The sequence below is a fragment of the Canis lupus genome, chromosome 10, assembly GCF_003254725.2.
Source record: "Canis lupus dingo isolate Sandy chromosome 10, ASM325472v2, whole genome shotgun sequence".
In the NCBI taxonomy this organism is placed as follows: domain Eukaryota; kingdom Metazoa; phylum Chordata; class Mammalia; order Carnivora; family Canidae; genus Canis; species Canis lupus.
Window position 1 is genome coordinate 41,231,661 of NC_064252.1, and position 25,556 is coordinate 41,257,216.

At 42.1% G+C, this 25,556-nt stretch overlaps 1 protein-coding gene across 2 annotated transcripts in view; it reads right to left on the reverse strand.

The window, feature by feature from the left end:
* The window catches only part of SLC9A2 (solute carrier family 9 member A2), a 97,427-nt gene that overhangs the window by 50,673 nt on the left and 21,198 nt on the right, over positions 1-25,556 (reverse strand). Inside the window, exons 1-3 of one of the 2 annotated variants that reach the window (XM_035695905.2) lie at positions 12,821-12,996; positions 10,842-11,305; positions 3,607-3,857 (exon numbers count right to left, since the gene is read on the reverse strand). In XM_035695905.2, coding sequence (XP_035551798.1) covers positions 3,607-3,857; positions 10,842-11,305; positions 12,821-12,854 — 749 coding nt within the window. In that variant the 5' untranslated portion in view covers positions 12,855-12,996. Of the gene's footprint in view, positions 1-3,606; positions 3,858-10,841; positions 11,306-12,820; positions 12,997-25,556 lie in introns of those variants that run through there. The other variant, XM_025463332.3, reaches the window with a different exon arrangement.

Consider the following 25,556-nt stretch of genomic DNA (forward strand, 5'->3'; position numbering starts at 1 on the left):
TTGTCCCTCTCCCTCTGCTCCTCACCAGCTCCACCTTCCAAGCCCCAACACCACTCATGCTCTCTTCCCCCCTCAAATAAACAAATAAATAAAACCTTTTTAAAAAGTTAGAAATATTGGGTGCTTACTCTCCTATCCAAAGGATGACCTAGCCATTTTTTGAAATGCCTGGAGCACCTCAAAGAGAAATCCACACATCCCCACAGGCTGCAAGCTGCTGTGGAGACCAAGCATCCCCTCCTTTGTGACCCTGTATTTTTGATGTCTTATTGACTACAATACAGGACACTGTGCTGGGGTACAGGTGAGGACCAGAAAAGGTGCCTGCCATTCACAAGAAGGGAATAAAGTCCTATTTCAGTTCACTTCTTTATGGATCTGATTTAAGGAATTTTTTGGAGGGGAGGGAGAATCATCTTAGACATTTGTTTTTGTGTCTTTGCTTAAAGGAAGGGGACAATGGGGACTCGTCAGTGTTTTAACTCTGAGTATTTTTTCTGAAACCAAGAGTCAGACCTTCAATTAACTACACCTCCAGGAACCCCTCCAAATAGCTTTCATAAGACAGAGGAGCAGAAGGTAGATAGAACGCCACCTCGTATTATGTCACTTACTTATTTTTGGTGAAAATCCCATCACACTACAATTCCATGACGCAAAATCAATAGTTGCAAGTAGAGTTTTGTGATTACCCGAGGTACATCGCTTCCGACATCTCTCCAAAGAAACCAAGATGCTGCAGTCCTGCCCAGAGCTTTCCTATCTAAGAGACTGATTTGCATTTTGAACCCAGACCCCACTCTTCTGTTCTGCAGAAGGATGTTTCTTTTCTTTCTTTCTTTTTTAAATTTATATTCAATTAGCCAACATACAGTTCATCATTAGTTTCAGACGTAGTTTTCACTAGTTCATCAGTTGCATATAACACCCAGTGCTGTTTTGTTTTGTTTTGTTTTGTTTTTAACCAGGCTTTCGTGTTAACTTCCTGTTCATTGAGTGTGATCTCAATCTAGGACGGGCTGCCTAAGAGCCAGCCCAAGACAAAGCTGAAAGCACTGGGGGTTAGAGGATTGGATCTGAGAGGCAATCCAAAGGGGAAGGGAGAGGAAGTAGAGATGGAAAGAAGGAAGGAGAAGAGGGAGACAGGGAGGAGAACTTGCAAAACTCAGGCAGGCAGAGTCACGTCGCTACACTGTTTTACAGTTTCGGAGAGGGGCTTTACCCTCTCTGCCCCCCGGCTGCCTAACCTCAGTGCTTCTTTTCCTTTCTGTGTGGCCACCCACTTCTCTTAAGCAAACAAGGGAAATTACTGAGCATGCTCATCATGTCACATGCCTTCCCTCCCATTTACCTTAAAATTTGTTTTTAAATGGCAAAAGAGTGCAATTATAGAAGTATGATAGGAATCCTAAACTCAGTGCAACTGAAATGTGGAAAAATCACTAGTTCTATAAAAGAAGTGCACACCGGTATGCAATTTTAATTGCATCGTTACAGTGGATCCTCTGGACCAACATCCCAAGGTCAGGATAGTACTTAAAATGTGGAAGTGCACGTTGTTCAAAGCGGGGGGTCACTCGCATCTACAATGTACACCATACAGAAGCAGCACACAGCACACGTGGGCGAGTTCTGAATATCATGCTAATCACCTCACATTAGAAAACAGGGCATCACTTCTGAGAACACACACACTCCAATGTCAATCTGTCCCTTCACTTGCTATCAGCAGGTAATGGGTGTGCATGGTAATTCCAGACCCCCAAAAATGTTTTAAACCTCTCATAATATCTCATTTAAGAGTTACCTTATTTTAGCACACTGTGTGCAATGACAATATTAGTTCAAATGTAATAAAGGACCTTTCTGTATGCTAGGCTGTAAAATAAATGTTCACTTTGAAGTTGGAAACAGAGGGGATGTTTTTCTTCCACCAACAAATCGTGCAGAGAATTATCTGTGCTGTTTACCAGGAACACGGTGTCCTATTTGCCCCTTATTTCCTAATTCCCAGAGCGAGTAAATGCATAATAATCCCATCTTCACGGGAGGTCAGGATCTTGATGAAGCACCAGCCTCCAATCTCTGTGGACTCTGGTCCTCATGGACATCGCTAAGCAAGATGCACCAACCCCAACTCCTTCCAACACTTTAACCCCCATCCCGTACTCTGGGTCTTCCCATCACAGTCCCTGCCCCCAACCTCAAGCCAATTGACACATATATTCAGACAACCATATGAGTGTTCTAGAACATTTACTACTTATGCATGTGGTCCAAATATATTCAAGGTTCTCACGCAAACTGCTATTAGAACACTGCTGGAATGCAGCCACAAAGTCCCACCCCCATCATTCTTTAGAGACCTTGAAAGTGCTCACACACTTTCAAAGACACTGGTCAAAGAACAGTGAAGCAACTGGAAGTCATACAAATGATATGAATAGCAACCAGGAAGATACAGAACATTTCATGACTGGGTCAAACTGGATTAATATGTTGCTTTATTTAGGTTCTCTGTGAAACAGAAAACCATACAGCCTTTACCTCATGGCTAGCATTATAATGGGTCTCACTCTCCTCAGGGAGAAGCACCTGACCTCTTCCACCACAAATCTAATCTACTTCCCATACAAAAGAGGTGAAAAACAAATCGTCCTTAAAGCAATGCCTGAATCAGGCTGCAGACCTATGTTTACCACTCAGAAACTTGATATATAGCTGGTCCTTGCATAGAGCCCAGCACCTACCGAGCTGTAAGTATCTGCCAAAATGAAAACGTATAAACGTATAAAGGCTTTTCATTACTAAGTATTTCTCACCAACCCTATATGGGGTGTGACCATAATAAAATAGACTTGTTCTTGGAAGCTTTGTTACAAAAACATCCACGCCCAACAAGGAACCTCCTTCAAAGGGATGCTCGGAAGTCTAGAATCAGATCCCAACACCACCCATCTTCAGCCCACTTGCAGAGCTTCTTGAGAATGTCCTTCCAAATCCGTTAGTGAATGATACACTAACTGCATCTGTAATAAAGAATTTCTTGCTTTATAATCATGCCTCTTCATTTAAAAAGCTAAAGCCAGAATGACATGATTACGTGCCTTATTCATTGGATTCTGCTGTGAATGACTGAACGCCATTATTTCAAATCAAATCTAGCACACAAAGTGAAGGTTCCCTACCACTAATATCATTCAAATGAATATCCATAAGCAATTCTAGAATTCCAGATGCAGTTTAGGTGATATGACCTTGCTGGAACAAGCATAGAACTTCCCACATGGACTACCCTGAGTGGGCATCAAACTCAGAAAATTTTTCGTGCCTGACAATCCACTGTGACAGTTTATTGTCACTTTTCATATGAGAGTCAAGAGATAATTTTTAGGTAGCTTTCCATTCTAGTATGAGATCACTTTAGTATAAATTTAGTGGAATTTCTTCACTTCTTTGACACAAAGAGTAAGGAAAATTCATTTTTAATTTTTTTGAGAATTCAAGAGAACCTCTTTTATAAAACTTATTCGAACTTAGCATCTTGGCTTAGAATACTTAAATTTAATGAAATTAAGTGGTTTTAACAAGGAGGTAAATACTTACGCCATGATACCTGAGAGGTGAAACATTTCGGCTGTTATATAGGACAAATAACTGTACAGGAAGACAAAGAGTGGCTCAATCACTCGGATGTTATGCGTGAACCGAGTAGTAAATGCTGCTATAAATCCCAGGAAGATGCCAATCAACACCCCACCAATTCCCACAACAAAGAAGTTTGCAATTCCAGCAAACACGTCAATGGTCTCAATGGTTTTCATCTGGCAAAAAGACTTGAACAAGTTGTACAGGACCTGTGGGAGAAAGAGAGGCCATGGTCAAGACTCCAACTTCACCGTTTTCACTACATTCACAGAAAAATTCAGCTGGCCTTCTAACAAGGACATTTCTTCTGTACACCCAAGTTGATGATCAGTGACAATGAATGTATCGCTCTCTCTCATGCTTTAATATGATATTGAATAACTTTGAACAAAAAGCTATGATAAAAGTATGTTGCCCGGAAAGCTATTTCTCAAAGTGAGAGAGAAGAGAGTTCGTGATTATGATGCCATTGACTCCTAAATATTATTCTTAAGATACCATCTAAAAGATAATTTTAAACGACTTGGCTGCCATCCAACAGGCCTTGCTGTGTTACCGATGCTGGGGAAGTAGTTGGTCAGAGAGAAAGCTGGTCAAGCTTGCTGTGAATTTAGTAACCTTGCAAGGCTCTCTTATGGGTCTTGCCATGGAAGGGGCCCCAGCCAGGTACCCCACCTGAAGGGGTATCTTCCTCCCAGGACACTGAGGTCTTCCCTCTTCACTTCACCCCGTTCCCCCTCCACACACACACACACACACACACACATCTGCTATAACATGAGATCCAAAGCCTCTTTCTTAAAGCCAAGAGGCAGCCACCTGTGGTGGGTACATGTGTGTGTTGTGTGTACGTGTGCTATAATTTCATACATATTTTGTCCCTTTTTAAAAGTAATGAGCCTCCACGGCTGTTTGGCTTCTGAAAAATCCACACAGTCTTTACATGGTCTTAGTCTAATTAAGCTTCAAAAATGCTAGGCACTTCACGTCTGTTAGGGAATATGCTCACAAGCCTGTTTCTAAGGGCCACTGTGCCAACTGAAACAGGAAGTGATGGCTTAGGCCCTACCACATGTTTTACAAAGCCAGCAGGGAAAATATGAGTCCAGCAGGTGCCCTGCTTCTTTTCATTGTGTTATTTAAAGCCAGAATCTCCAGGGGAGCTGGCTGGCAGGATACTGGGATGAAGGCCTTTTACGGTACAGGCCGTGCTACACCTTTATTTGGTTTCTGAGAAACTAAAATTGAACCCATTGGTCCATGGTCACGCAAAATGTCAGATGCGATATGAAAATCCAGGTCTCCTGACCTTCTGGGTGAGTTTTTCAAGGTTCAACCATGGGAGAATGAGTCAGGTTCTGCCCCTGGGAGCCAGCGTGTGATCTGGGGAGAGTCGACTCCACTCTTGGCCTCACCGAAGGTCCGTTAGGGCTCACCACAGCTGCAGGTTTTTATGTAATTTTTCCATCTTTTCTGCTGGCTCATAAGCTCCTTGTGCTCAAGGTTCATTCCTTATTATGATTTGCCTTTTCCGTGCTGCCTGGAAGATGACAATAAATATCCGCCGACTTCGAAGAAAGCAGCAGGTTACGCTTAGATGTGAGTGGGCTTTTCTTTTCTCGTAATGGTCGGCGTGACATCCAAGAGCATTTGCTATTGTACCGTCAAGAATGACTTGAGTAAGAAGGGGGAGGAAAAGCAGCTCCTTCCCCTGAGGATTTCAATGCCTTGACAGTATCATCACTTGCCGGAAGAGAAACTGACGCGTAGCAGCAGCCGCTTCCGCTTCCGGCCAGAGGCTTGCTGCACGTGGATCCTGTGAGCATCTGCAGCTGTGGTGGCTCCCGGAGGTCAGAGATGTGCTATATATACTCCTTGTCTCCGAAGAGCCAAGGCCAAAGGGTGACAGTCACCTGCTGCCAGAGGAGAGAGCCGGGTTTCCCTGCCAGCCCACTCTGCACAGACAGCGCCCCCCCCAACAGCCCCCAGGCCACTTGGTCTCTGCTGGTCTGTCCCTAGACTCCCAGGCTTCTGCCCCCCCTCCCCACTCCTGCCTACACTGGCAAATCTCAGCTGCCCTGGCTCCCATGCTCCCTATGGCCAACGCAAGACTCACTTCCTTTAAATAATGTTATTCCATTTGTCACTCAAGTTTAAAATCCTTGACTTTAGGAAAGCTCGATATCTGGCTGCTGCTTCTTCTTCTTCTTCTTCTTCTTCTTCTTCTTCTTCTTCTTCTTCTTCTTCTTTTTAACTGCTTTCCAACACCCTTCAGCCTGGGAGAGTCAAAGCACAGCTCCACAAAACACCATAATTCATCACTGCCCCTGGTTCCCTCCTTGTGGTTTCTTTCAGGAGGAACCCAGCCCCTAAGCCCAGGGAGACTTTATCTGTCTTCCATGGCCCAGCTGAAGCCGCTGCTCCCCTCAAGAGTCTTCCTGAACTCCTACAGCCCCTTCAAATCACCTGTTGCCCTCCTGCAACAAAGGTGATCTTGCATACCAGTCAGGCTTTGGGGACCTGCCATCTTGCATTGTGGGTGTTGCCTCCTGGTTGCCCACCTCATTTCCCTGAAAAATTCAAGAGTCCTCCTGCAAAGAACCCGCATCTCCTCCTCCTCCTCTCTTGTATCTCCCTTCCCCACCCCATCAAGCACATTTATGAGGCTTCCAAAGGAGACTCAGGCCTGTGTCCCTAAGGAACAACCTCACAGTCATAGTCTTTCCGGAGGCGTTTTCCTGGCAACTCAATCCATCAAGTCTATCAAAGGGGCAGGGTGGTTTTAATATCTCTTTAGGTTTTGCAGAAAACAAATCTATCAAAGGCACAGGCTGGTTTTAAATATCTCCTTAGGTTTTGCTGAGTCATAGGCACTGAAGTTTCAGTACATGGGCCAGAAGCTCCAGTTCGATCATTCTACTGCCTCAGATGCCAGGGCAATGTTACGGGGCAATGTCTTAGGTAGAGATGTTGCCTTGACAACCAGAAAGCTTTCCATACCCTCCAACCTGCCTTACAGTGAACCTGATACCCAGTGATCAGCACAAGATAAAATTCTTTTAGTTACCACTGGCCATAATCCATAGTTAGTTCATTCTAGTTAAATGCTTTCATCGTAACACAAGGGAATCTATGTAGAAAAATACTGTTGGGGTTATAAATTACATCTGCATATGCATATATACTAGGTATGTTGGCTACAATTACGTCTCTAGTTGCTCTGTGCAAAATTGACCTCAACTTGACAACTGTGTTTTTCAAAGACCCAGATACCAGCACTGACTTTATTTTATAGTGGGCTAATTCGACAGTTGAGTACTTTCAAATCATTCTAGTCATTATTGTGATTATATAAGCACCCAGCCAGCTAGCTCAGTTGGTAGAGTAGACTCCTAAAATACAGCTAGCTCAGTTTTAGAGTAGACTCCTAAAATACATACATATATATATATGTATATATATGAATTAGAAATTATCTATTTTGATCTTTGATTTAAAAGGTGTGAGACAGTGAAATCATGTAACACACAAAGATGCAAACAATACCAAGTTCTTTATGAGAATAGCTCTGTTCCAGAAAAATAGCTTTTGGGTCACTTTTTTTTTTCATATGAAATACAAGAAACAATCATTTTTGCATAGGAATTTTAAATATAGGGATCCCTGGGTGGCGCAGCGGTTTGGTGCCTGCCTTTGGCCCAGGGCATGATCCTGGAGACCCGGGATCGAATCCCACAACGGGCTCCCGGTGCATAGAGCCTGCTTCTCCCTCTGCCTGTGTCTCTGCCTCTCTCTCTCTCTCTGTATCTGTCATAAATAAATAAAATATTAAAAAAAAAGGAATTTTAAATATATTCTGCTATTTGCAGAGCAAAAATGAGTAGCAAGTGGTTACTGTTTATCTTCCAGTTTCCTGAAGTTAAATACCAGTGCACAGCACATAATGCCTGGGCGATGAAGCCCGTCTGCTGCCCGGTTCCAAAGAGCCAGTTCTCCCTAACCACGCCTCGTTGTGGCAGATTGAGGAAATTCTTTAAGTCTTCTTGGAAAATGCGTGATTATTCAATGGTTGCATTATTAAAATGTTCTAGAAATGATGTTGGAAATGACCACGTGAGCTTAAGTCACTTGATTCTGCATGACTGTGGGATGGCAGGGCTGATCTGACAACTAAGACCCTGAGCGATCTTGGCCTAATAAGGAAAATTTTGAAGTTTTCCTAAAATATTTATGGTAAAGGAAAGCACAGAAATTCTATTTAAAAATCTGACCTTTGCTCCTTCAGCTGTCATTTCTCCAGCTGATTCCAATCTACATAGCCATGGACAATGGCATGGCTGGACTGCAATTATACAGCATTCATTTCTCTTCGCACCAAAACATTTTTACGGTAGGTTTCTCCCCTTAACGCTGCTCCCTCAGTATTGTATCTACCAAGATTTGGGGACAGAATGAATCACATTGACCTTTAATTTTACTCCTCCAGACTACATTTTTAACATGAATTCTTCCTGTTTAATCTTTACCCTTCTCATTGCAACTCCTAGTGACTCATCATCTTCACCGTATGCAGCAGGGTCCATACTTTTCATGCCTTTCCCTACCCCGTGAGTTCCTTAAACCTCTCCTAGAGATAAGACGAGAAGTCAAAGAATCCATAAAACATGGATTCTACCTCTGTACTCCAAGGGTACCTGACTAGGAGGCAAAATGATCTTTTTTTTTTTTTTTTTTTTTTTTTTTAACAATGTGGTTCTAATCATTCCTAACACCTGATCCGTTCAGTCCACTATTCAGGCATTTCAGTGACTATGATACCAGGAAGCTTCTTCTTCACCTTTAGGAGGGCAAAACCCTCAGGCATGCCTGCTAGCTTGTAGGTGTGGGTCCACGGGGCTCCGAGCCCTGGGTATATAACGTGAGGAAGGTCCATACACGGGAAATCCTTACAGTCATTCTGACTTACAGGCTTTGGCCTGTAACAAGGGCTTCTACATCTTTTTTTTTTTTTTTTTTTTTTTTTTTTTTTTTTTTTAAAGATTTTATTTATTTATTCATGATAGTCACAGAGAGAGAGAGAGAGGCAGAGACACAGGCAGAGGGAGAAGCAGGCTCCATGCACCGGGAGCCCGACGTGGGATTCGATCCCGGGTCTCCAGGATCGCGCCCTGGGCCAAAGGCAGGCGCCAAACCGCTGCGCCACCCAGGGATCCCGGGCTTCTACATCTTAAGAGCAGCCACGCCCTTTCTCTGTCCTTGCCCTCTTTCCTCTATTGAACAGCGCCCTCAATCTGGCCCGCTGCCTTCTCTGGGTCAGGGACTCCCTCTCTGTCCATAAAACCACATTGGATGGCTTGGGGCCTCTTGACAGGAGGCAACAGATGTACCTCTGGAAAACCTGGGGCCTTTGCACACTTTGAATGGTGGTTTAGCCAGATTTTTTCCTCAGGTCTGATTCCTGACAAACTCAAAGAATGGAGTTTGAGTTTGAGTTCAGAAACTGAGGTTTCTGAATGAGAATTTTTTTTTTTTTTTTTTTTAAAGAGAGGGGAAAGCAGGGTAAAGGCATGGCATATCACACTAAAACTGAGCTGGCCTTGCTAGACTGCCCTAGAATGAGTGCAGCAGGGCTGTTACTATTTCTTTATAAAGTTTCCTATACAAGAAAGAGATCCAAGAAATCCTTATTAAAAATGTCCAAATCTAAAAAGAAAAAATGTCCACAATCTACCTCAATAAGGGTAACATGTATCTATCAAACCTAAAACACCATGAAAACCTTGATGCCTCTGGAAATTAGAATTACAAAATGTCTCCATCACCATGGTAGTCTCTCAGTTATAATTTAAAATTGCTAAGTCAAGGACAAATCACTGTTAATGAATAATGGAATAAATGGAGTGTATTTTGTGACTTGAAAGAGGTACCTTAGCTGCCTTAAAATAGCTATCTTAGCAGCTATTCTAAAAAAACGGGATTTCCTTATCAATTACTTTCTACCCAATAACGTCCACAGGGAGCTAATGGACATCCTTCAAAATGACATTTTATGCAGTTTGGGGGTCTGCATACAAGCTCATGGAGAGTGATGTTGGTATCTATGCAGACTTTTAAATGAATCAGGAATAATATTTTAATGAAAGGAACTAATGCAGGGGGTACTATAAACTAGTTACCTAAAATCTTTTAATATTTTTCTCTGCCTCAAGTGTCTTACCTACCAAATGAGAAAAATAATTACTACATAGTTATAAAGACCCGAGCACAATGTAGGCATTCACAAGAGGTTCACAGTGATGCGGACAATTATGCATCATCACTGCAGAATGGGGGCCAGCATAAAACTGCATCACTGGTGCTCCCTAACTGGTTTACTGATACAGGGTCACCTGTGTGTCTTTCACGGATGGAGGAACAACCTGTAGGCCTCATGGGTGGTGGAGAGAGGCTTCCTTACCACTTCTCCACATTTTGCTGGAGCTCAGGAAGCAGGGCAGAGGTAAATTCTGTTAACATTAAGATCACAACAGCCTCTGACTCTAATTATGTGTTAATTAGTGAGAATTAAAAATAAATTCGCATTCTCTGAATAAATACCCAGTTATGGGGAAAATGGTGAGGACCGGAAATCAGCTGGCTGAGTAGTAACAGAAAGTGAGAGTGTAATGGAAAACTGGCCTAAAATAACAAAATAATAAATAAGCCATCCCCAGACACAGAATGGCACTTGGTAGGTATCGTCGTTTCATTTCTATTACACATAGTAGACTGCCAGCATCACGTCTCACAAAGAATTCTGGGACCTGAAGTCCTTCGAGTCTGATCAAAGCCCATCACTTTTGAAAATGCCAAGTGAGAAATCTTCAGAGGTAGAAAGGCCACGATCACTTTGATGCCCCCCTGGCGCCAGCAGGACCTTGCAAGCAGAGACCAGCTACATAGATTGTGCGACCCAGTGCAAAACAAAAATGAGGGGCCCACTGTGTAATAATGAATTTAAAAAGTCAATAGTCAATAAAGAGAATGTTACACAGCATTTCAAGGCAGCAATACCAGAGCATTAAGCTGAGTGAGGGGCCGTCTCAGTGCACAACTGTGTGAGGGTCGCACCTCAGCTGTCATTATCAGAAAGCTGACGCAGACCGGTGGCGCCCAGTGGTGTTGGAGGGATGCAGCGTGAACATGCTACTCACCACTGTCACTGCATCATTCAGCAGAGACTCTCCGAAGACCAGGATGTAGAGCTGCTCATTGACATGAATGTTCTCAAAGACGGCGAGCACGGCCACGGGGTCCACGGCTGAGATCAAGCTGCCGAAGAGCAGATTCTGGAGCAGGGTGATGTCACTCAGGCCAAAGGCTTCAATCTGGCAGATACCATACAAAGACACCCCGATGCCAATGGAATTCCAAAGGGTCCCTACCACAGCATACCAGAATATGGTGCCAATGTTCTCAAAGAATGGGCGTGTGGGCATGAAATAGCCCGCGTCAAGCACAATGGGTGGGAGGAGATACAAGAAAAACACATCAGTCTTCATCGCAGGGGGGGACTTTTCATCGACCCCAAAAATAATCCCTCCTAGCAGCAGGCCAACCATTATAAGAAGGCAGCTCTCCGGCACTATCGTGGGCAACTTGTGATACAGATGGAAGCCTGTAAAGGAAAAAAGATAAAGAAAAAACATTTGGGTTGTGCAAGACATAGGGTGAAAGTAAATTGGTTCTCTTTGCCAGAACTGATAGATTCTATCTCAAAACCTCCCAGGTGAGCATAATCGGCTACAGACTGGCTTTGCAGAGTATGATGCAAAAGTCAGATGATCTCCTTAAGACTATTCATGATGTACGGGGTAGGCATAAGTGCAACTTTACATCAGAAGTTGAATGACAGAGGTGCATAGTACTTCCACAGCACGGCTGTCGTCTAAATTCCAGTGAAGTGTTCTTAAATACAACCGTGTGATTTTATATTTGAAGCAGTTTTGTGATTTCTAACACATTTTCAAAGGTGACATCTCATTTCATCCTCACAAAAACTTTAAGAGGAGGCAAGGCAGTTATTTTCACCTTTTCAGATATATTTAAGTGGAAACTGAGGCTCAAAGAGATACAGGGTCTTGTCAAGGTGGCCGGATCACACACCAGCTTTCAGGTTACCACTGCCCCCTCTGGTACTGAGAAGAGTTTGCAATGTATTTAATATTTTTAATTTCAGGGGCACCTGGGTGGCTCAGTGGTTGAGCATCTGCCTTTGGCTCAGATCATGATCCCAGGGTCCTGGGATCAAGTCCCTCAGCATCAGGCTCTCTGCCAGGAGCCTGCTTCTCCCTCTGCCTGTGTCTCTGCCTCTCTCTGTGTGTCTCATGAATAAATAAATGAAAATCTTTTTTTAAAAAAATTTCTTTTTTTAAATTTCAGGGCCGCCTAGGTGGCTCCAGGGGTTAAGCTTCCAACTCTTGATTTTGGCTCAGATCATGATCTCAGGGTCATGAGATTGAGCCCTGCATCAGGCTCCTTCCTCAACAGGGAATCTGCTTGGAATTCTCTCTCTGCTCCTCTGTCTGCCCCCTCATTGCATGTGCTTGCATGTACATGCATGCGTGATGCACGCTCTCTCTCTCTCAAATAAATAAAGAAGTCTTTTTTAAATGTTTAAAAATTTCAGACTACTTCACTTGGAATGCTAAGTATGTTTAATTTTTCAGAGGTCTGCTCCTTCAGGGACAACCCAATCAATGCTTTGAAGACACTTCAGCCAATTACGACTTGAGAGATGTAAACCACCATGACCTCCAGGCTCAGAGCTTCTAGTCAAGACCATGGAATAGATGTGTTTAAGACCCGCTGTGAGGAGACCCCACACTAGTGCTAGGGGAGGAGGGAGGGAGGAAATCAGCTAGGACATCATGGAGGAGGCAGTCTCTGGTGGTGCTTCCTGGAAGGACAGACAGACATTAAATACACAGAGAAGGCACAAAGAGCCTCCCAGGAAGTGAGCAATTGGAGGAAACTATCCATCTCCTAATTCATGGGGGAGCCCAGTGTGGCTGTGATGCAACAACTGTGTCGGGGGGAGGTGGGCAGCAGGGGGAGATGGCACACGGGCTGACAGGGAAGCAGGTTCACCCACGAAGGCCCCCTGATAAGGCTTCAGGGGGACAGTCCATACCGACACAGCAGCCTGTCCTGAGGGCACCTCGCATGCTTTAGGATGAAAGCAGCCTGTGGAAGTTATCTGACCTACAGGAACGTGATGTTAAAACGTCAGAATGTGTCCTTAGAAACTCAGGATCACAGGGAGTTTACTAAGTAAACCCTTTAGAGCCGACCAACCGCACTAAAGACATGGCATGGAACAGCCTGTGAAAAAGAGCATAAAAGGAATCGTCATGATCTCAAGAGCTCTGAAGGATTTCTAAATAATAAAGTGAACAGTTTGGTTCACTAGGACTGATGGTTTTCTTATCCAGGTCACAGGAGGCCCCGGTCATTGCTGGGGGATGAATGTACTCAGCTGGTTGGGCCACTCTGCCCCCGTGACCTCTGCCCTGCTGACCTCTGTGCCGAACAGAGACTCTAAGGGGGTCCCCTGACGACCCCACCTTTGTAACCCCTCCTCGCGCTGAGTCCAGCTTCTACCTGCAACGTTCCCTGTGTGATAAGGATGTGCCTGCCCTGAACGGCTGAACGGCCCCCTGGAGTCTAAGGGAAATGAGCTCCTTTCTGGAATGCAGGACACGAAGGCCCAACCCAAAGGTGCCGTGTGCCCGGGCCTTAATGGGTGCCACGTGGCCTCCGATCCAGTCGCCCACACTCTGTGCTGCCGAGGAGAGGTGACACCCAGGCCCGGGCCCGGGTTGCTCACCTGCAAAATGGGGACAAACCCGCCGGCCATGACAAGGATTGTAACAATGAGGAGTCACCACTGCGCCTGTGACGTCACAAAGCCCCCCGCCCCCCCGTTTTGGTTTCCTCCCCCTGTCCGACATGAAGATGCAAGAGGAAACAGTTCTAGAAAAATGCACAAAAGCAAGGAATGGGATCGTCCGCAGATGGACTGGAGAGCGAGCAGCGCCTCTTGCGCCCTGGCGGCTCCCCACTCGTGCGCCGGCCTCTCGGCCTCTCGCTCTCCTCCCCCTCCGGCCCGGGGCCCAGGGCTCTCTCCCACGCGGGTGCCACCTCCTGGCCTCCTGGCACTGTGCTGAGAGGAGGCCCTCATTCCTAAGGAGGGAGCGTGGGGACCACGGCCGGCGGAAGAGAGGAGGAAACGGAGGCTGCGTGTGTGCATCTTGCAGGACCAGGCCTGCCACGCTCCAGCGCTGCGCCGGATCCTGTCCAGGACCCGCGACGGCGGACCCCAGGGCAAGGCAGCGGCAGACGTGCAGGATGCCCTCAGACAGAAGCGCCACCGGGACAGGAGACCGGGGGAGCAGGAGGGGACATCTGGCTGCAGCAAATATCAGGGAAGAGCAGCGACAAACCAACAAGGGTTGTTTAAAAGACCCTATGCTTACATTTCAAAACCACTGTTCTCCTTTCCTTCGTGAATGCTAGGTCACCCTGGCCTGAAACTGCTAGTCACTGAATCTGCCCAGCCCTTCCAGGAGCAAGGAAGGATTAAATAAAGGTGGTCACCAGAGACCTTAGCTCCGTGCTTTTTGGTGAACGTAAAAGCAGAGACGCTGAATCTTCTAACACTCTCTGCGACCATGGAAGGTTTTGTGTGTAAGTGTGTATGGCTTATAAATGACAGGAGTCCAACGTACCAGCAAAATAATTAACCAAAAGTCTTCTTCAAATTCATTGCTCACAGAATAACACAAGTAAATCCATTATTTGCAAATGTGCATTCATTTACAGCTCTCCCACTCCCAACTACTCAGAGGGTAAGTCAACTTGAATCGAATTTGCTCTTCAGAGTCATTTTTTTTAAAAAGATTTTATTTATTTATTCATGAGAGACACACACAGAGAGGCAGAGACACAGGCAGAGGGAGAAGTAGGCTCCCTGCAGGGAGCCCAATGTGGGGCTCTATCCCAGGACCCCGAGATCATGACCAGAGCCTAAGGTAGATGCTCAACCACTGAGCCACTCAGGCACCTCTGTCTCTCCAGAGTCATTATCTCAACAAATGTTATGGAGAAATAGACCACTTAAGGGGGGGGGGGGGGGATGAAGTTTTTGATGGTTTTTACAAGGCTGAACATGAGCTACCACAAGTATAATCTACTGCTCAGTCCAGAGGTCATCTAACTTTTCTCTATAAAAAGCCAGATAGTAAATATTTCCAGCTTGCAGGCCATATTTTACTCTGCAGTTGTAGTACAAAAGGAGCCGGAAATAATACCTAAGTGTATGAATGTGGCTGTGTTCTAATGAATCGTTACTTGGGGACATGGAAACTAGAATTTCCTACTAGTTTTCATGTCACAGAATAGCATTCTTCTTTTGATTTTGTTTAACAGTTTAAAAATCTAACAGGCCATACAAAACCAGGGTGGGGGCCATGCTTAGCTCCTAGGCTGTGGTTTTCTTCCCCATGTTTTAGTTTGTTCTTTGTACTTTTTGCTAACTTCTACTTTGTAGTATCTGGAGCATTGTACTCATGTCATTTGCCCTTTATTATTCATACACAAAAGTCCATGAGGATGGGTACTTTAAAATTTTACTTTAATTGCTATAGAAATACCAAGTGGGAAGGGGAATAGGATTGGACTCTCATATAAAACATACAGTTAAGACAATCCTCTCTTAGAATGAAGCTATTTTCATTTCTTTTGCACACAAACATTGAAACGAATTGAGCTTAAAAGCTAAAGATCTATGGATAGCTAAGTACAAAGCCATTGATTCACTGTTTTCTCATCATACTTGAAATAATCTATTTGTCAAATGCTGGGAAGAGAGGACAGGAAGCTTCAAGATAGCAGGATAAACAAAAGAGCAACAATGTAAAAATCTGAATCCCTGAGAACCACCACCATCAACAACAATAACAAAAAAAAGCTATACAAAATAAGTCTCAAAAATGATATACACTTCTAATTACCAAGAGACACAGCCAGAAGAGAAAGGGGGAACCTAGCAGAGGTGAGCAGGGACAAAGCCCTCAGGAGAGGAAGCACATCCTCCAGGTGCAAACACAAATTATCCAATTAATGTTCCATATTTTACGAGAGCCTACAGAATAAATAATGACATTTATTCGATCTACAAATATTTTCCAAGCTCATGTTGAGTTGGGGACAAGTACCCTTGGAAACAAAGTCAGCAGAAGCAGTGTGATTCAGAACTAGCTTCCCGGGCTGCTCCTTCTTGAAGCAACCCTGGGAAACACTGGATTTAACAAAGAATATTCTAAAATAAGTCATGCCTCTTTGGCGGGGGGGGGGGGGGGGGGGGCGGTTAGGGGGGAGGAGGTAAATATTTACAGGGTACATTGAACTTGTTTTTAAGTATTAAGAGAAATAAGCAAGTGCACTCAATGGTAAAAATGCTGGGTTGGTTCATCTATTCCCCTGTGTATAGCAACCAAATACATATTTTTATTTTTATTTTTTTCAAATACACATTTTTAAAAAACAGAATTGCAATAAGCAATAGATAAGGAGAAACAGGAAATAGTGAGAAACATCATTTTGATCTGCTACAGCAACAAGCTGCCATCATTGCATGATAATACTAAGTAGACAAAGACTGAGTGACGGAATTCAGTACTAAAAATAAATCCAAAGTCGCCTGGGTGGCTCAGTCAGGTAAGCATCTGCCTTCAGCTCAGGTCCTCATCCTGGAATATCAGGATTGAGCCCCACATCAGGCTCCCTGCTCAGGAGGGAGTCTGCTTCTCCCTCTGCCCCTCCCCTGCTGATGCGCACTCTCTCTTTCTCACTCTCTCGCTCACTCTCAAATAAATAAATAAAATATTTTAAAAATAAATAAATAAAAATAAACAGAATCAAACTGAGTAAATAAACAATAAAAATATGGAAATAAATAAATACATAAAGACAAAAAGAATTAACTGATTCATGTCAGTAACCCAGTAACACATTCTTACAATATTTAGTCATATGCTAGAGCTAAAAGATACATTTAATTTCTCCCCACTAAAAAATAGTGCAACTATGAATACGACGCCAAACCTTGTCTTACTGTACTTTGCCTTCTTGTGTTGTGCAGATACTGCATTCTTTATAAATTGAAGGTTTGTGGCAGTTCTGTGTCCTTGAGCAAGTCAGTTGGCACCATTTCTCCAACAGCATTTGCTCACTTCATGTCTCTGTAGCACATTTTGCTAATTCCTCCGATATTTCAAACTTTTCAGAAATATTATTTCTCCAACAGCATTTACTCACTTCATGTCTCTATAGCACATTTTGCTAATTCTCTTGATATTTAAAACTTTTATAATATTATTATATTTGTTATGGTGATCTATGATCAGTGATTGTAACTTGCTCGAAGCTCAGATGATGGTGAACATTTTTTAGCAATAAGATACTTTTTAATTATAAAAAAAAAAAAGGTAGGGGGAGACGCCTGGGTGGCTCAGCAGTTGGGTGTCTGCCTTCGGCTTCAGGGCATGATCCTGGAGTTCAGGGATCAAGTCCCACATCGGGCTCCCTGCATGGAGCCTGTTTCTCCCTCTGCCTATGTCTCTGACTCTCTGTGTGTCTCTCTTAAGTAAATAATAATTTTTAAAAAAAGATATTCTTAAATTAAAGTATATTATTATTTTACATATAATGCTATCGAACATTTAGTAGTAGACTACAATATGGTATAAATATAACTTTTATATGCACCAGGACACCAAAAAATTCATCTGACTTGCTTTATTGAAATAGTCGCTTTATTGTAGTGGTCTGCAATATCTGCAATATCTCTGTAGGGGTTTTAAAAATGGTCCCCTTATGAGGTTGCAAAGAACTTATCATAATAAAATAATTGGGAAAAAGATGAAAATATAACAAAAACATTAAAAATCTGTTGGAATTATTCCAAAGCAGAACTTAGATGACATTTAATTTTTCCAAATGACATGACTACTTGCAAAGAAAAGAAAAACAAAATGAATACAGTCTGTCCGTGAAGAATTCTGAAAAGGAACAAAGACTTATACCCTTCATCAGACTGTTGAATCCCTTCTCTGCACAAGGATCTGAGGGAGCCAGTATTGGATCCCAGGTGGGCTATATCGTCCATAAACTTGTATTTGGTACAGAAGATAAGATAGGAACACAAGTAATTATCATACATGATAGGAAGGAAGAGATGTAGTAAGTACCAGAGGAGTAGGGAAGGGAAGGCAATTACAGATGAGGAGATTCAGGGAGGTGGCACTGAGATAACTGGCCGTGAATATTTAGGTTTCAGGGGGAATGAGGCACAAGGCAGGCACGAGGAAAGCCTAGGCACCATGAGGAAGGCGTGGCACAACGACCTGGCTACAAAGTGTGTACAGCAAGGAAGAGATGAACCAATCAAACAGGGAGTGGCCACACCATAGAAGGCCTGGAGGGCTAATCTCTGAAGACCTGCCTCTGTTCTTTGGGCAAGGGGGAACTAATGAAGGTGTCTCTGAACCATCCTTGTCTTCCATACATGCAGTGAAGGGGGACAAGCCCACCCCCACCCCAAGAGACTAGAGACTGGAATTTGGAAATGAGGTGATGAAAGCTGCCAAATGAAAGTTTTACACCAGATGGATTTGATTAGCCATCAGTGAAAATAAGTAAGATGTTGATGCAAATATGTGACTAAAAAGGCTAAGAAGAGCCCAAACTCCAAAGGGATCTATCTATACATAATCTTAGAAAGGGAAGTCTGAGAGGAGGCTCAGCACAATTACATAGTAATGAAAAATAACACTTATATTTTAACAGGGAACTGCTATAGCAAAATGATGTATGATAGGGAAAATTCAGAAGCAATACAAAGGATCAGTGTCATCCAATCAAATTTCTCATTCATTATACATTATGCTGGAACTCTACTATGTGCCAGGTATCATATCAGGCATTAGGAATGCAGCAGTGAGGGGGCCCAAGGTGGCTCAGTCGGTTAAGCATCTGCCTTCCACGCAGGTTCTGGTATTAAGCCCTGCATCAGGCTCCCTGCTCAGCGGGGAGTCTGCTTCCCCCTCTCCCTCTGCCTGCTGCTGCCCCTGCTTGTGTTCTCTCTCTCTGTCAAAGAAATAATTTTAAAAAAAATCTTAAAAAAAAGGAATACAGCAGTGAATGAAAGAAAGCCCCTGCCCTGGAAGGCTGCAGTTTAATGAATAAATCAACCAGTAAATTCATAGTGACAAGTAGTGATGAGCCCTACAAAGAAAGACAGAGAAGGGTGAAGGCACCCAAAATGCCAGGACAAGGTGGTACTTGCTATCAGCCCGATCAAAGAAAGCCTCTCTGATGGGTAACATCTGAACAAAACCCTGTACGAATGGAGTATGTGAAACATGGTGAAAGAACAAGGGCCCTGAATTGGGAGCACCCTCACCAAGGAAGCCAATGTGGCTGGAGCATGCAAAGTAGAGACCACATGGTAAGAAATTAAATGGAAAGGCAGCAAAATAGTAAAGCACATGCAGCATGTGGTCATAGGAAAGACTTTAGATTTTTTTTTTTTTAGTACAGTGGTAGCTAGTGGAAGCTTCTGAGCAGAGCAACATCATGATCAGATTCATAATTCTATAGGGTCATTCTAGTTGCTATTGAAGAATGAAAGCAGGAATACCAGTCTATCAGTAACCCAGGAAGGAGATGATGGTTCTCATTAAAGTGGTGGTGTATATGAGAGGAGGTCAGATATGGAATATATTTTGACAGTTTCTCCAACACAATGTGTTGCTGGCCTGGATGAGGCCTGTGGTAAAACAAAATATATATATATATATATATATATATATATATATATATATATATATATATCTCTTCATCCCAAGCTCCGGGCCTTCATCTCAAGCTCCTAAAAGCTTTGTAATTTCCTAAGTGATAGAGGAGCTAGGAGCATCTTTCTATTATTTGGCCTTTAATCACAGTTCTTGACACAGAGCTCTTAAATCCCTTGGAATTTCCTGGGTCATAGAAGTGTCTTTGGTTCTAATGAGGCAACTCTTTGATTTATTGCTGGTCAGTAAGAAGTCCAGGGACTTACAACTGGCATCTGAAATGGGAACAACCTTGTGAGCCTTTAACTAGTGGGCTCTGACACTAACTCCACAGATAACATCAGAACCGAACTGAATTATAGTACACCCAGTTGGTGTCCTCAGAGAACTGGAGAATTGCTCGGTGTAGAAAAACCCACACATCTGGTGGCCAAAAGTTCTCTATAAGTTTAGGGAGAAAAACCTCTCGGTGAGACAGATGAATCAAAGATGAATCCAAGAGTTTGGGGAAATTCCATATAGACTGAAGAATTTAGCATTAAAGGAAAGAAAGAAGAATCTATAAAACACACAAGGAAACCCCATGCTGCAATCATCTCTCTTATAAAGCAGGGATATATTACAATCAGTGACCCAAAAGTAAAGAATATTAGGACAGAACTTAGGTATGCCTGAATTATTCACCTTTTAAAGATTGGAGGGGGGGACAGGTAAGAAGATTAAAGGAAAAGAAGCAACTTCAGCTTCTAGAAAGATGGAGTATGCATTTTCCTCTATTCCTCCTACTAAGTAAAGAAAGATAAAATCCCTAGACATTATATACAAAACCAATGTAAGGAGATTCTGAAAAGTGGACAGAAGGAAAACCAGCTAGGGACCTTGAGATCTGAAGAACAACATAGCTGTGAGTTTCTTGGGTTTTCTTCTTGCCTCTCATATTTCAGACCTGAAGAAGCCATGAGGCTGAAAATGCCAGTGATCACAAACAAAAGTCCCAACAAAAGCCTACTCTGTCTATACTATGGACCAGGAAAGAAACAGCAGGGAAAAACAGAAAACTTTTGGGTAATAGCTTCTCTACTCGTGAACACCAAAAAAAAGAAACTGTGGTCCCAGTCTAGGCCAAATATGAGTAGGAAATCTAGATTCTATGACCACTAGACTATAAGGAAAACCTCAACTTCCCTATAGGGGTATTGTTAGAAAAGAAAAAGTAGGGAGGTCACCACTGGGTGGTAACTCCCTTCCATGGTGCCAATAAAGACGATGTGGAGGATCTAGGCTTCCACCACCTGCAATAATGAGGCATCCCACATCCTCTTCACTAATGTGGGTCAAAAGAGGCCAAGTGGAGTCAGGATTTGCACTTACACCCAACGGAAACAAAGCCACCACTCCACTATAGTGTCAGTGAGATCACCAAAGGAAAGCAATTAGGTATTCCTGACCCCAATCAGCCAAAGAGGTATCAGGAGAGAGCTAGTAAGAATACAGAATTGTCAGCCCTCATATAGTAAAGAGGAGCAGTCCGTTCCCCACAGGTAGTTCATGCAAGCAAAGGGGGAACCTGAAAATCTACTCCCAACTGGCAGTAATGATATGGCACCTCCCTCTCCCACTTAATATCATAAGAAATCATCTAAAACTGAAAGTAAAAATAATATTCAGAGTCTCATAACTAATACCCCAAATGTTCATGTTCCAATAGAAGATAACTCATTCTACCAGTGATCAAGAAGATTGTCAAACTGAATGAAAAAAGAAAATTAATAGATATCACTATCATGATGACTGAGATGTGAGATTTAGCTGACCAAAAATTTGAATGCTGCCATGATAAAAATGTTTCATGAACAATTACAAATATACTTGAAACAAATGAAAAAAAAATAGGAAGCCTGACCAAAGAAACAGAAGATAGAAAAAACCTTATGGAAATTTTAGAACTGAAAAATATGATTGAAATAAAAAATTTAATTATGTGGGCTCAAGAGCGGAATGTGGTAGACAGGAAGGAATTTGTCAACCTGAAGATAGAATGATAGAAATTACTCAATCTGAACAATAGAGAGAAAACAGACTTAAAGCCTGAGGGACCTATGGATATACAGCAAAAGATCTAAGATTCCTGTCATCAGAGTCCCAGGGAGGGTAAAGAAACAGGGAAGGGCTACAAAGTACTCAAAGAAATAAGGACAAAGAACTCCCCAAATCTGGCAGGAGACATAAACTTACAGAATCAAGAAGTTGAGTGAGCCCCAAATATCATCAATCCAAAGAAACCTACATCAATTCATCCCACAAACTTTTGAAAATATAAAAAAAGAAAAAAAATCATGATAAAGCCAAAGAGAAATGACACCTACAGGAGGGAAAATAGAACATCAGATTTCTTGTCAGAAATACGGAGATTATAAGGAAGTAACACATTATTCATGTGCAGGAGAGAGAAAAAAAAAAAGAACTGCCAACCCAGAATTGTATATCCAGTGAAAATATCCTTTAGGAATAAAGGGAAAATCCAAACCTTATCAGCCAAAGGAAAACTAAGAAAATTTGTTGCCAGCAGACCTGCCTTAAGATAATGATTAACAAAAATTCTCAAAAATAAAATATGGAATCTTAGAACATCAGGAAGGAAGAAAAACACATGGAATAAAAATATGGGCAAATTCTATGCATTTTTCTTCTCCTCTTAAATCTTCTAAATTAAGTTTGACCACGGAAGCCAAAATTGGAACACTGCTTGATGTGGTTCTCAATGTATACAGAGAAAAGGTTTAAGTTGACTATATGACAAGTTGGGGCGAATAAAAAGATGTAATAGGAGGTAAGGTCTACACTTCACTCAAACTGGTAAGTGACTACACCAGTAAAAGATATATATATATCTCCTAGAGGAACCACTAAAGAGGTTACACAAAGAGGCACTCCCCAAAAACACTATACATAAATAAAAGTGGAGTTCTAAAAAATGTTCAGATAACCCAAAGGAAGGCAGGAAAAGAAAACAGAGAAATGAAAAACAGAAAAAAAATAAAGTCACAGATTTAGAACTCACAGTATAGTGAAATTCTAAAGAATGTTCAAATAACCCACTAGAATTTCACAGTATAGCAAAATTCTAAAAAATGTTCCTAACCCACAGGAAGGCAGGAAAAGAAAACAGAGAAGTAAAAATAAAGTCACAGATTTAAACACACACACACACATATATATGTATATATGTAAACATTCCTATATATATATATATATATATGTGTGTGTGTGTGTGTAAAATATAAATGGTTCAAATGCATCAATTAAAGACAGCTGTTAGTAGAATAGATGAAAAAGTATCACCCAACTATATGCTGTCTACAAAAAGCTCCCTTCAAATACAGGGATATGGGCTGGGTTGAAAATAAAATAACAGATGAAGTTTTATCATTAAATATTAATCAAAAGAAAGTAGGAATAAGCTTTGATGCAAAGAAAATTACCAGAGAGAGGAAAGGCCATTACATAATGGTAAAAGGGTCAATTCATCAAGACATGGCAGGCCTAAATGCATATGCACCAAACAACAAAACTACAAATACATGAAACAGAAAGTGATGGAATTAAAAGGAGAAATAGACAAATACATGACTTCGATACCCCACTCTCAATTAATTGATGGAATAACTAGACCATCAATTCTATAGAGGACTCTAACCAACAACAGCAGAATCCACATTTAAGAATCCACAGAACATATATTGAGATAGAACATATCCTGGGCCACAAAAACAAACCTCAATAAACTTAAAAAGAACTGAAATCATAGAGAATATATTCTCTCATCACAATAGAGTCAATAGAAATCAGTAACACATACAAAAAAAAAAAAAACAGGAAAATCTCAATGTAGGCACTCAACAACACTCTTCTAAATAACCTAAAGGTCTTCACACACATTAGGATGGCTATAATCAAAAAGACAGGTAATCACAAATATTAATGAGAATGTGGAAAAACAGGAGTCCTCATCCACTGCTGTTAGGATGTAAACTATACAGCCATATTGGAAAACAGTCTGGAAGTGCCTCAAAAAGTTAAACACAGACTTCTTTGGCCAGGAAATTTCATTCTCAGGTACATATCCCAAGGAAACGAAAACGTGTCCACATAAAAACATATATAGGAACGTTCATAGCAGCATTGTTCATAATAGCCAAAAGACGAAAACAATCCAAATGCCCATCAACTGATTAATGGATAAACAAAACATGGCAAAAGATGGAATATTATTTGGTCATAAAATGTTACGACCTATTGATACATGATATAACATAGATAAACCTTGAAAACATTGTGCTAAGTGAAAGAAACCAGTCACTACAGACCTTGATGACATCAAAAGGAGGATATGAACAACTTTATAAACACATCTGACATCTTTGATGAAACTGACTGAGTCCTTCAAAAACACAAACAGCCACAATTTACCCAACATGAAGGGGCTAATTTAACAGCCTTGTAACTAGCAAAAAAAAAAAAAAAAAGGCTAAATTTGTAATCTACAACTCCTAAAAAAACCCCAGATCTGGGATCCCTGGGTGGTGCAGCGGTTTGGCGCCTGCCTTTGGCCCAGGGCGCGATCCTGGAGACCCAGGATCGAATCCCACGTCGGGCTCCCGGTGCATGGAGCCTGCTTCTCCCTCTGCCTGCGTCTTTGCCTCTCTCTCTCTCTCTGTGTGACTATCATAAATTAAAAAAAAAAAAAAAACAGATCTTTAGGCATAGATGGTTTTACTAGTGAATTCTACAAAATAATAATACCATTCTATATAATCTCTTCCAAAAGACAGAAGTGGCGGGAACATTTCCTAGTTGATTTTATGAAACTAGTATTACCCTGATATCAAAATCAAACAAAGAGTACAAAAAATAAAGCAGCAGATAAATGTCCTTTATGAGCATTATGATATGATAATTTATAATAAGAAATACATATTTGTTCTTCAATGCCTTTCCCAGTGCAGAGCTTTGTTTGATAAGAGGGCAGTCTTGTGGGACTGAGCCCTTAACCTGGGGGATCTGACACTACCTCTTGGTAGATGGTGGCAGAACTGAGTTGTAGGGGAACCTACGTGGTGTCCAAGAATTGCTTGGTGATGCTGGAACTGGGTGCAGGATTGTGGCATAAATGCAAAAATCCTTAGCAAAAAATTCAGCAATATATAAAAAAGACTTACACATTGTGACCAAGTGAGGTTTATTTCAGGGATGCAAATGGGGCTCAGTATTCAGAAACCAACCAATGTAACCCATCAGATCAAGAGAATAAAGAGGAAAAGTTATGTGATTGATGCGGAAAAAGTGTTTAGCAAAAATTCAACGTCCGTTCATGATACAGACCCTCTGCAAACTACTAATAGAAGGAACTTTCTGAAATTGATAAAAGATCATCTACAAAATCCTGATTCCAAATGCCAAGTTGTAACTACTGCAAAAAAATACCTAGATGGCAGAAAGGTGGCCTGCTGACTTTTACAACCCCAAGTTGGTGCTCGAGACATATATGTTGGAGAAATGACTGAACAGGGATCCCTGGGTGGCGCAGCGGTTTGGCGCCTGCCTTTGGCCCAGGGCGCGATCCTGGAGACCCGGGATCGAATCCCACATCAGGCTCCCGGTGCATGGAGCCTGCTTCTCCCTCTGCCTGTGTCTCTGCCTCTCTCTCTCTCTCTCTGTGACTATGACTATCATAAATAAATAAAAAATATTTAAAAAAAAAAAGAAATGACTGAACAGCTTGTAAATCATTAGAATGGAAACCATGTATATGATGGAAAAATCATTGCAAAGAAAATCTTCATCCTTTCTAAAAACTGATCAATAAGTTACATGATCACTTATTCTTTTATTGACCCACAAGCATTTCCAAGCACTCACCATTATGAAGTGTACAAGGCACCAGAGACACAGCAAAATAGAGATGGCTCTGTGTCCACGGAGTCTACCATCTACAGGGACAAAGGACGTCAA